This window comes from Eutrema salsugineum, unplaced genomic scaffold, assembly GCF_000478725.1.
Source record: "Eutrema salsugineum unplaced genomic scaffold, Eutsalg1_0 scaffold_8, whole genome shotgun sequence".
Lineage (NCBI taxonomy): Eukaryota > Viridiplantae > Streptophyta > Magnoliopsida > Brassicales > Brassicaceae > Eutrema > Eutrema salsugineum.
Window position 1 is genome coordinate 11,519,065 of NW_006256414.1, and position 13,112 is coordinate 11,532,176.

Sequence of the window (13,112 nt, forward strand, 5' to 3'; positions counted from 1 at the left end):
GCATTTACGTTCTTTCTCAATATATAAATGATTTGAGAATCAATCACTAGATAACGGCTCTATAGACTGTTTGCTACTTAATTTCTAATTATGGCCAATGTATGTTACCCTGATCAAACTATGATATGCATTTATATGGATTGTGTTATATAGATTGGGTTACTTGCCCCCATATCCACGCGTTCAACTACGAGCGAGTTCATATATTTAGGCAACTCACTGATTTCTTAGAAGACACAAAAAAATTCAATAGTTAGTTAATCATTTGCGGAAGCAGGATATAGGGTCATGGATTTCATAACTCAAGAGCTTCTTTGGTTGAAATGTTTTCTTATAGATATTAGTCTTGATCAGGTTCAATCGATGCCGGTTTCCTTTGACAATAAATTCGCGATTCAATTGGCAGTTGATCATGTCTTCATGGAGCGAACAAAACATTTAAGGATTCACTATAGTGTTTTTCTAATCATTTAAGCTCGACTTTGTTAAGTGGTAGCACTTCTGCTGCATATAACTTAAAAATTGTAACTTGAAACAAATGCATGTCCGTTGATTCACTTTAAAACAAACTTGAAACACAACGTACAACACTAATCATGTATACACGCTTTGTCTTCATAATAGATAACAACTGTCTTTTTTTTTTTTTAACTTTACTCCACACATAACCTTATTTTGATTTTACTTTTTGTAAACAAATTGAACCGACGTACGATTGATGTAAATAAGTATTTTAATAAATTATTTTTTTATTTCATTAGATTCGTTACTCAAGAAAATTGAAAAGTAAAGAAATATAATTCAACATACAAATTGCAAAATCATTAAGGAGAATCTTTCTCTTATTTATTGCAACAACATTGAGCATTTTGAGGACCAACAATCCAACACGCTCCATTATGGAAACCTTTTCCTTGACAATCTTTTTGGCATTCATAAGCTCCATACCTAGATCCATCTTGACGGAACCCACATTTAATACCAAGGCAGTTTTCGGGGTCTGCACATATACAATCATACATTAATATTTTGATTTTACGTATAATCTATACTAAGACTTAAATAATAATTATTACATACTCAATGTCCAAGATTAATGGCTATTATCAATTCAATATGCAGAAACAGTGGGAAACAGGATCAGCACTATCCAAGGCAAAGACAACAGATTTGAAGAAGATCACACCATCTGGCTCGCAACAAGACACTAAAATTTTCATGAAATGTTTTCTCTTTGTTCAAATTTAAATTTAAGGATGCACTTGATGTAACAGACAATGTTTTTTTTGTTCGTGAATAAATTTGACATCCCCTTCAAAAAAAAAAAATATGCAATTTCAGAAAAATTGTTGTTCAACTATTGCTATTAAATTATCAAAAATAAATAAAAAATAACAATATGAATTATGTTTGTAAGAAACAACATACATGCGAAAGCTTCCGCCAAACCATCGTTCTTTGACATTGAAATTGCGAATATTAATTACTACAAGAAAAAATGTAACAAGATGTTTTGTGATACTCATTGTTTTAGTATTATTTCTATTGAAAAATAGAGTTATTTCTGTAATGTTGTAGTTCTTCATGAAAAGCTATATTTATATGAGGAATGTTTTTCCTGGTAAATTACGAAATTACTCATCATATTTTACTATAAATATTTTTACCGTAAATTGATCTTTTTTTATTTGCTAATAAAAAATTAGTCAAAGATATTGAGATTTTTGTGTATATTCGCATGATTTAAACTATTTGATATCATAATTATTTGGTATAAATGTTATTACAGTCAAAGTTATTCTGGCATATTTATAACAATATCTAAATGTATCGACTTACATATTTTATTTTGTGTTTTTCTAACTTATATTATGACTCAATGCAAAACAATTTTTTTTTGTCAACCAAATTCATTATATGTCTAAAATTGACTGACTTACAAATGGTATTCGAAGTCCATCCCACTACAAGAAAACAGGAGCATTTCCGACAGAATTTCCTATGGTAATATTCCGTCGGAAATTTCCGACAGAATTTCCTATGGTAATATTTCGTCGGAAATTTCCGACGGATTTCTGATGAAATTTTGACGAAAGTGATATGCGTCAGAAATCTGTCGGAAATTTCCGACGTAATATCATTCGTAGGTAATTCGTCAAAAATTTCCGACGAATTTTCGAGGACAAATTACGTCAGTCAAAATTCCGACGAAAATGTGACGAATTTTAGATGGATATTCATGTCGGTCATGTTCCGTAAGAGTTCGGTCGGAAAATTCTGAGGACTTTCCGACGACAGTTTTCGTCAGACTAATTCTGATGGAATTCCGACGGATATCTGACAATTATGTTACATTTATCCCACATCGGCTGGCAAAAAGGAGAAAGATAACTAAAGTGATCTACAGTAAAACTCTATAAATTAATAATGTTGGAACTTTAATATTTTATTAATTTATAGAGTTATTAATTTATAGATTTTGACTAAAAATTATAAAAATTATTTATTTATTTTTTAAATTCATAGTCTTTAAAAATTTCCATTTATTTGTGAACGAAAATTTCCTTTCATTGTATGTTTTTCTTGATTTTTTTTATAGTTTACATATTTTCTTATATTCCATATTGTTTTAATTCCTTTTTTCTTTATATTTCCATATTACTGTATTTTGTGCATAGCTAAGAGACCCACTATTTTTACTTTCACGTTCATTGATATGCTTTACTAAAAAATACGTTTTGCTCTTCTTCTTTTCGTTTACAATGCCTCCTCATCTAAAAAATGTTCCAAAATCAACTATGACAGATAAAATTCGCAAAAAATTATGTGAGTACAAGAGAGATCATCCTGCATGCACTAGGATTTGCAGTCGTGGCTTAAGGAAAAGTTTAATTTAAAAATTAGTCAAGGTACAATCTCAAACACACTCAAACGATCAGCGGATTATCTTTCAGTCGACCTAGAAGGAGGAAGAGATATCAAACGACACAAACCAGCAAAATTTCCAGACATGGAGAAAGTAGTTTTTGAGTGGTTTCTCCAATATCAAGAGCGAGTGAATATGACAGGCGAGTTAATTTTGGAGAAGGCAAGAGAAACAATGAAACTTGTATACCCTCAAGAAGAAGCTCATCAACTTTCTCCAGGTTGGCTTGGAAAGTTTAAGTTACGACATGGTACCAGATCCTTTCGTCGTTTTGGAGAGAGTGGTTCAATTGACATACAAGACATGGTGAAGAAATTGGAGGCTATAAGGGAAAAAATAGATAGCTTCCCCAAGAAAGATGTTTTTAATATGGATGAAACTGGTTTGTTTTATAGGTTACAAGCTGATCATTCTCTCGCTACAAAACAGCTTGAAGGAAAAAAGCAAGACAAAGAAAGGCTAACAATTGTTATTTGCTGCAATGAAGATGGCTCTGAAAAAATTCCCTTATGGATTATTGGAAAATATGCAAAACCACGCTGTTTCAAGAATATAAACATGACTGGTTTGGATTGTCACTACCGTTCCAACAAAAGAGCTTTAATGACTAGTGTGATTTTTAAAGAGTATATCCGCTGGTTTGATAAGAAGATGCATGGTAGAAAAGTTTTGTCTGTGATAAATAATTGTCCAGCACATCCAAAAAATATTGAAGGACTACAAAATATTGATCTGTTCTTCTTGCCACCCAACATGACATCAAAAATTCAACCTTGTGATGCAGGAATAATAAGAGATTTTAAGATGCATTATCGTAGAAGACTTTACCGTCATATATTAGAAGGCTATGAGTTGGGACAATCTGATCCAAGTAAAATTGGATGCTATCAATTTTGCAGTAGCGGCTTGGAATGTTGATGTCAAGCAAAGGACAATAGAAAATTGCTTTAAACACTGCAAAATTCGTTCATCAGATGCCACATCAGATACTTTAGAAGATGACTCCACTTGTGAATTAGACGTGCATGAACTTGATGCTGTGATTAATAATCTCAGCTATCGTAATAGAATGGATGTCAATAGTCTACTTGATTATCCTGGTGAGAATGATACATGTTCAGAAGTTCAGAGTTTAGAAGAAATTGGGGCCACTATTCTCAATGCTGATGATGAAGTTGAAGATGATATGATACCTGTGGAAGTAGTTACGCGTAAAGAAGCAATTATCGCGTCTAGGACTCTTCACAATTTTCGGATGCAGTTCGAGAAGACAACACCATAAGTTTTTGAAGCAATGAGAAAAATTAGAGATGAACTCCAAAAAGATTTTATTTGTAAGAAAAAACAAGCAACACTAGATTCATATTTTAGTAGATTATCTTAGTTATATACATATATAAAAAAGTTTTTATCTATAATTATTAATTTATGATTTTAAGAGGACTATATATTTACATAGGAGTTTTCTTAGAATTATTATCTTATTATCTTATCGATTTGTATTAAATTTTGAACTGGCCAACTTGGGACCGGGAAAATTTATTAATTTATAGTGTTTATTAATTTATCGAGTATTAATTTATAGAGTTTCTACTGTATAAATATTCACACTTGCTCAAATAAATTATCAAGTGAGCTTTCCAAATGCCCAAAGGCTTGGTTAACATTTTAAAAATTAATATTTTTAATTGATTAAAATTGATATTAAATCAATTTGTTTAATTGCCTAAGTGCCCATGTTTTTGAACACAGATAGAAAAAAATCTATCTGTAGTGTCTTCTTCAGTTTCTTCTAATAATATTCGATCATGGATGGATAAGCCTGATCAAATTCAAGATACGGGTCTTATTACAGAAGAATACAAACAAGGCATACAACAATTCATGGCATTTGCGAGTATGCAAAAAAAAAGCCAAAAAATCTGGTAAAATATATTGTCCATGTACTAATTGTCGGAATCGTAGATCAGTCATAATAGACAAAGTATGGTCACAACTGTATTGTAATGGGTTCGTACCGGGTTACAAAATTTGGTACTATCATGGAGAAAATGATTCAATGGTTAATTATGCTAGTACTAATGAACAATATATCGGGGATAGTTTAGAAGAACCTGCAATAGAAGTAGAAGATGTAGGTCATGTTGAGATGGGAACGTTGGTCACGTTCAGATGCTGAATGATGCATTTTGTGAAATTATACCATCAACTGCGGAGTATGCAAATAAATTAAACCTAATTTAGAAGCACATAGGTTCTTTGATATGTTGGATGCTGCTAAAAATCCGTTTATGCTGGTTGTAGAGATGGACATTCCCCTTTATCAGCTGCAACTAGGATGATGGGTATAAAGATGGATTTTAATTTGAGCGAGGAATGTGTGGATGCAATAGCTGATTTTGTGAAAGACATTTTGCTGGAAAATAATCTTGCACCAGCATCATATTATGAAATAGAGAAACTTGTTTGTGGTCTTGGATTGCTGTATCAGATGATAGATGTGTGCATCGATAACTGTATGCTATATTGGAGAGAGACTGTAGACCGTTCAACATGTTATTGGCGATAGCTACACCAGTCACATAAATTTTATATGTCACTATTGTTAGAAGTATTTTTCTGAAACAGATAATCAATTTGTGGAATTTGAATCTTTGGAAGATAATCATAACATCTCTCCAAAAGATATGAAAAATTTGTGTAATTTATATATTTGTATGATTACCAGAACATATCTATAAATCATTTAAAGACTAATGGTGATTTTATTAGTTTATTCTAATAATTGTGTTTGTTTATTTTCATTGATATTAATTTGTATTGGAGTAATCATTAAATTTAAATAGACTTAATGAGAGCTCTTGGGTCAGATCTATCATGCTTTTGATGTTGACACATAAAAAAAAATTGTGATGAAAGGTTTGAAAAGATATCTTTTGAAATTATAATTTTATTTTTTATAATTTATTTATTATATTGTTCTAAACTTTTTGAAATCTAAAATATTAGTTGATATGTTTTATTTTTTTTGTCAACAGTATAAATATCTAGGACAGTTCAGGAATGCAAACCAGAGGCACATGTTTATATATCCAATATCATTAAGGTAGGCACGAGCATTTCAGGCTAACTTCCTTCTTTAATTTTTACGAATTCCTCAAATATACTATGAAAGCATGCCACTGCTTTGGTGTAAACACCATCTATACCCCCTAAGAAGAGTGTTGTAAAAACTAGGCTTGGAACGGAGCCGGATAACCGGACTTTTCAAAGTATCCGGATCCGCCGGATAATCAATTTTCCTATGTGGATCCGGATCCAAAAACTCTGGATATCCGGTTTGAACCGAATATTTACGGATATCCGACCGGATATCCGGTTTCATTTCTTTTTTAAAAAAAGTTTTTAATTTTTTAAAATTATAATAAGATAACATAGATAACTAAAATGTATTATCATAGCAGAATTTACAAATAGCAAAAATTAAAAAAACATTCAAGTAGCATTCAAATAGCACAAAGTTTAATAGTTTACATAGCAAAAGAGAAAATAGTAATAAAGATTTATCTTCATGTCCATGTGCTATCCATTTTCTTATTCTTCTCTCACAATCTGAAATAGAAAATTATCATGCAATATGAACGTCGATCATATGTAAAGGTGTTAAACAAAAAACAATTTTCATACATAATTAAAACTATGGTTGTCTTTGATATTTCAGAGTTTTGACCCTAGATATAAGCTGCAAGACCACAATAATCACAATAATATTTAGAAGTCAAATCCACTAGAGACCCAGAAATTGTAACACTACGAATTATGAGAGATGAATCAAGCAAAAGCGAAAATAGAAATTGTTTGTGTGGTGATCATTAAATTGCAAGTGAATAAACTTAAAGCAAGTAAATAACTTTGTAAGTATCAATAGAGATTGCGTTGGGCGCCAGAGAATTCACAGGGAATATTATAGAACGATTAAATCAGATAAATTAACAAGAAATCTCAATAGATATATTCTGGAACTCGAATCACGACTGAAATATTGACATATTTCTGCAGCGCCAATTACTATACCTAAACAACCTAAGTCACTAAACTTCCTCAGGTAATCAAGAAGTTAAATATGCATAAATTGTCAAGATTCGATATAGTCACAAATCTTCATTAACTACACTCGCGCAGGTTACGAACGCTTTGCTCATCCAAGTGAGTTCAGGTGATTTATCAAGGTTTTAGAAAATGAATTTGCGTAAAAGCAGTAGCTAGATGGTCCATCAGACATTTATCTCTATTTTATTCATTGAAGCGTCCCACACTAGTGAGACCTGAATCACACAACTCACATTCCATTGAATTCATTGGTTTAAATGACCTCATTATTTTAATGTATCTTGTGACAAGTTTAAAATTAAGGATTTGGCCATAAAAATTTATTCCCTCCGTTTCACAAAGAGTGTCGTTCTGACATTCTTACACAAATTAAGAAATAAGATAAAATGTCTCTTATACCTTTATTAATTTGCAGAAATGACTTTTGGAATTACATTTATAACTAATTTTCTGAATTTATTTTTGAGGTTAAAAATGGTATTTTATGTCAAAATTTACATTGGAATTCTAAAACGACATTCTTTTTGAAACAAAAAAAAATGTCAGAACGACACTCTTTGTGAAACGAACGGAGGGAATATTTTTTTGGTATCAAAGGAAAGTAGGTAGAAGTAACAAGATGTGTAACAAATAATTGTAGAAGAAAATATGCTTTGGACACCATTTCCGAAAATATAATTACTTGGTGACAAACCACTAGAATATTAGTTAGAATAAAATCTCTGGCTATGACTCGCAGATTCACCTATTCTATCCATCCCAAATCTAATACAAAAATAATGGCTCGACTTATATATTTGGTTGTTACGCACCCTAAATTGTTTTATAGAATTTTCTTTAGTAGTTGAGGAAGAAGAAAATAGAAACCTGAAACCCAATATAATACATTTGTTGGTTGTCACATGAAACTACACCAAGAAAACTTTATCTAAGACTTTGAAACTATCACAAAAAGGTTTTTACCGCAACAGATGTGAGCCAATACAGAAAGTAGAATCCATTATAAGTCAAGAGATTACACAAACGTTAGTCATCAGTACGTACTGGTCATAGAGATTGTTACTAACATTGACCAAAACCCTAACTTCCAGTTTACCAGTTACGCCCTTTATCTGTAGAACCTTGCCGTTTCATGCTTTTGTTTGGGGGCCACCATATATTGCTCAATCAAAAATGTAAAGAAAGAGATCAGTGGACACTCCTGCTCTTATACACTAAAATATGTGAGAGATCTCATGTAAGAGGGTTTTAGGCTTTTAGCTGATTCACTTGTGGTGACAGAAAACTTGAAATGTTAGAGAAAAAATGCAATTATATACACAGAGGCGAAACTTTAGTACTCAATAATCTGATTGAAACAAATAATTTAAATTTCTTGAAATTAATCGAAAGATATGCCAATACACAATACTATATGAGTATCAAAGAAATAAGCCAATAGAATCCAAGAGTGAAAACCCAGTGATCTGAATGTGGTATTTTGATCTATAGTAATAAGTCAATTTCGTAACAAGATGTTTGAAACTCCTGAGTATAATCTCACAGACAGTGCTTGACCCACAAATAGTGATTTTATTTCATTTGTCGAACATATTGTCCGATCGATCATATTCCTCCATGAGATTCACCATATCCTCTTCGAAGGTTACAATTACAAGCCCGTCTGACATCGAAACTCATTAGTCATCAGACTCATCATTGATCATCCCCATCATGAAAATATAGCTTAGCTTCCTCGCCAACTCTGCCAAATCATCGTCCTATCACGCTTTAGAGAATCCTCTAGTTTATTTCCAAGAAGAGCGAAAGTCCAAAGTGGTATCAAAATGGAAAAGAAAAAACTAACTAAACCGGTGAAGAATACAGAGAAGAAATATGCCTCGCCGCTTTAAGCCAGGATAATGCAGAATGATTACGACGTTGTATCGACATCGTAATTACAGAGGAATTTCATGATTGTTGGATTCAACGATTGATTGGCTGTCGCTTTTATGATTATTGGGAGGTAAGATGAGGTTTTTTTTTTTTTTGCCGTCTAAAAGATTATTATTGAAGAGTATTACAATCATTTGTTACAAAGTGTTGCAAAAAGGAAGGATAAACATGAAAAATGGACCAAGAAGTTTCAGTTGTTATCGCTTTTCGAGCTAAATGATCGGCACAAGCGTTTGATGATCGATTACGATATGAGAATTTGGCCACCGTGAACATCGCTTTCCAACTATTGATTGCAGTTAAATAATGTTGGAGCTTGAGGTTGGCTGTCTTGTTGTTGATGATACGATTTATGTTAAGATTATCTCCTTCAAAAATTATCCGACGATATCCAAGTGCCCATGAACTTTGCATAGCCCACAGTAGTGCTGAACATTCTGCTTCCTCAGAGTTACATCTGCCCTGAAATTTTCCCATTCCTGCATCTAGGAAGGAACCTGAACTAGTTCTAAGAATCCATCCTAACCCGGAATTGTGTGCTCCTGGATGATGCGATGCATCATAGTTGCATTTGACGAGATCGTGAGCGGGAGGGGTCCAGTGGACTTGAGCTGAGGTTGAAAGATGGGGCTGAGAGTTTGAAGTCTTGTTTGGCAAGACAGCAGAAATCCATTCTTTGACATCCTCCTTGGCCCGTTTAAGAGTTTCATTCTTGTCTAGTACTCTTTTGTTGAAAACTAGATCATTTCGACTTTTCCAAAGTCTCCATAGAATCCAGAAGGGGAGGAATTTATTATCATCCGTCGTTGCTGTAGTAGCAAGTAATGTGAACAGAAATCTTAGCTTGTCTTCAATAGCATTACGTGGATCACACAGAAAACTATACGGTAAACCCGAATAACGCCATACTGATTCAGCGTACTGACATGAGAAGAGTACATGATCACTGGTTTCTTCAGCAGAGCAACAACGAGGACAGAGACGATCCACTTTGATGTTTCTTCGTCTGAGATTATCGTTTGTTGCTATAGCACAGGAAGCAATTCTCCAAAGAAAATGTTTAAGTTTGGGAACTAGATTTGAGCCAGATGGATTTGGCTATATCCGGATGTGATGCAAGAGGAGGAAGAGCAATTTCCTCTGGGTTTTCATTTGACGCCAAGTGATATCCCGTTTTGACCGTACATGCCCCATCGTTTGTAAAACTCCATATCTTAGAATCTGTTGTTGGCCAAGGAGGGAGGAATATCTGACGAATGATGTGATGATCCGCTTGGTCGATTAGATCGTAAAGCTGTTCGTCGTCCCATTGAAAATTGGATTGGTTGATGAGAGTACTGACAGGAAGCGTTGGGTTGGTATATGGTAGCAAATGAGGTGCACGTGGCAGGATGGTGGGAAGCCATGAATCTTGAAGTGCTGCGGTTGCTCCATCACCAATCGATGTCTGAAGCCCTTGAGATAACAAGTCTCTCCCAAATAATAAGGATTGCCAGGCATAGGAAGGCTGAGACCCTTGCGTGGCGTTGAGGATTGATCCATGTTTAAAATATCGGCTTTTAAGTACACGATGCAGGAGACATTGGGGGCGTTGTAGGAGTTTCCAAACTTGATTGCCAAGTAAGGCTTGGTTAAATTTGTGAAGATCCCGGAAGCCAAGACCTCCCATGTGTTTTGAAGTGGACATCTTTTTCCAAGAAACCCAAGAGAGTTTCCGCTGATTCTCTGTTGATCCCCACCAGAACCGAGAGATGATGCTATTTAATTCAGAACAGAATTCCATTGGCAACTTGAAACAGTTCATAGAATAAACCGGCATTGCAAATGCGACAGCTTTAATCAATGTTTCCTTCCCAGCTGTTGATAAAAATCTCGTCTGCCATCCATTAGTTTTTGCTAACACATTATCTTTGATATATTGGAGCATTTCTTTTTTCCTTCTACCAAATTGCTCTGGAAGTCCTAAGAACTTGCCTCCTCCACCAGTGTTTGGGATATCTAGGATGTTCATAATGCTTTCCCGAGTGTGTTGGAAGACCCGTTGACCGAAAGTAATAGATGATTTCTCGAAATTAATTATCTGACCAGAAGCTTTCCCATAGTCTTCAAATATTTTCAGTAGAGCAATGCTATTGCTGTGATCCGCTTTTACAAAGAATAGGGAATCGTCAGCGAACAAGAGGTGAGAGATAGGAGGTCCTCCTATACTGAGACGGATGGGTTGAATAGCATAATTCCTTTCTGCATTTAGCATCATCGAACTCAAAACGTCAGCACAAAGGATGAAAAGATACGGTGATAAAGGATCACCTTGACGTATTCCTCTATGAGGATTGAAGTGTCCGTAGGGGCTTCCATTGATGAGCACAGAGAAAGAAACTGATTTGACACAGACCATTATCCATTTTATCCAGCGATGATCAAAGCCTTTTCGATGTAAAACTTCTTCTAAGAAATTCCATTCCAATCTATCATAAGCTTTACTGATATCAGTTTTCACAGCCATATATGAGTTAGCGCACCTTCTTCTGGCTCGCAAAGAATGAAGTATTTCATGTGCTATGAAGACATTATCTGTAATTTGTCGACCTGGGATATACGCTGCTTGGTTTTCAGATACCACTCCTGATAGTATTTCTTTGAGTCTGAACATGAGGATTTTTGAAATGACTTTATATAGCACATTACAAAGTGCTATTGGCCTGAAATCCTTCATCGTTGCAGGAGTTTCAATCTTGGGAATAAGGCATAAGTTTGTGTGATTGATGCCTTGCAGTAATGTACCAGTATCAAAAAATGTCGGGACCTCATCTATTAAAGCAGAGCCCACAATATCCCAATGTTGTTGGTAGAAGGAAGCTGTGAATCCGTCGGGATCTGGAGCACGTGTAGCTCCTATAGAGAAAACAGATCGCTTTACTTCATCTGGAATGACTGGACGAGTTAGCGCTTGGTTCATTTCAGTAGTTACCACTGTGCTGACATTATGGAGGATGTGAAGGGCAGATTCGTTGTTGGAGTTCGAAAATAGTTCAGAAAAATAATGTTCAGCTTCGACTGCAATGTTTGCGTTACCACTGATATCTTCTCCGTTTGGACCCTTGAGAGATGTGATTTTATTTCTGGCTCTTCTATTCTTTGTTGACGCATGGTAAAACCTTGTGTTACGATCTCCTAATGTTAACCATTTATTCCTACTTTTGAGTTTCCAATAAGCTTCCTCGTCTTTATACGCTTGAAGTAGATTCCTGCGAAGATGATATACAGTTTCGATTGGGACATTGGGATCAGAAGAAGCTTGATCAATCTGCTGAACAAGGGATTGAATTGCCTGTGCAGAGTTTATACGTTTTGTCTTTTTCCATTCACAAATCGCTTTCCTGCATCGTCGAACACGTTCAGTTGCAGGGGTTGAAACAGAATGTGAGTTGGAGAGCCAACTATCTTTAATAACTTGATGGAATTCATTATCATGGCTAAAGCGATCATCATATCGAAACATCTTCCTTCCATAATCTGTTTGCTTACGGATCTGAATGATAGCTGGCCTATGATCTGATTCGATCAACTCTAAATATTTGACTTGAGATGCTGGATAAAGAGCTCTCCATTCATCATTGGCCATAGCCCTATCTAACCAACATGAAACTGTTTCTTTTCTTCTTTTACCCACCCAAGTCATGTTGTTTCCCAGAAACGATAGATCCTGAACCTTGCAAGTATTGACCATGTTTCTAAAATCTGTAAAAGTCCAGTTCTCTCTCACTCGACCTCCTTGTTTCTCATTAGCGTTTAAAATCTCATTAAAATCCCCACACATTAACCAAGGACCCACGCGAGTTGTAGCTATTCTCTCAAGTCTCTCCCATAAGATATGCCTTAAACCACGGATCGGATGACCATAAACGCAAGAGAAATAAAAGGAATGCTCATTCTTATTTATCTTACAATCGAGCATACGTTCATCAACAGAAATAAAGTGTACATCAACAGACTTGTTCCATAACAAAGCAATACCACCACCAATACCTAAGGGAGACACACATTTGACATAATCAAAACCAACTTGAGCTGCTACATCTCGGACGACGTCATCTGGATTTTTGGTTTCGATTAGAAAGAGTAGATCCGGGGAGTAAGT

The 13,112-nt window shown here is 34.6% G+C and overlaps 1 protein-coding gene across 1 annotated transcript; it reads left to right on the top strand.

The window, feature by feature from the left end:
- The first annotated feature begins 3,061 nt into the window (after nucleotides 1-3,061).
- On the top strand, nucleotides 3,062-3,844 carry LOC112082214 (CENP-B homolog protein 2-like). The gene has a single exon (XM_024149638.1). It carries the CDS (start codon nucleotides 3,062-3,064, stop codon nucleotides 3,842-3,844), a length of 783 nt encoding a protein of 260 aa, XP_024005406.1.
- The last annotated feature ends 9,268 nt before the right edge of the window (nucleotides 3,845-13,112 follow it).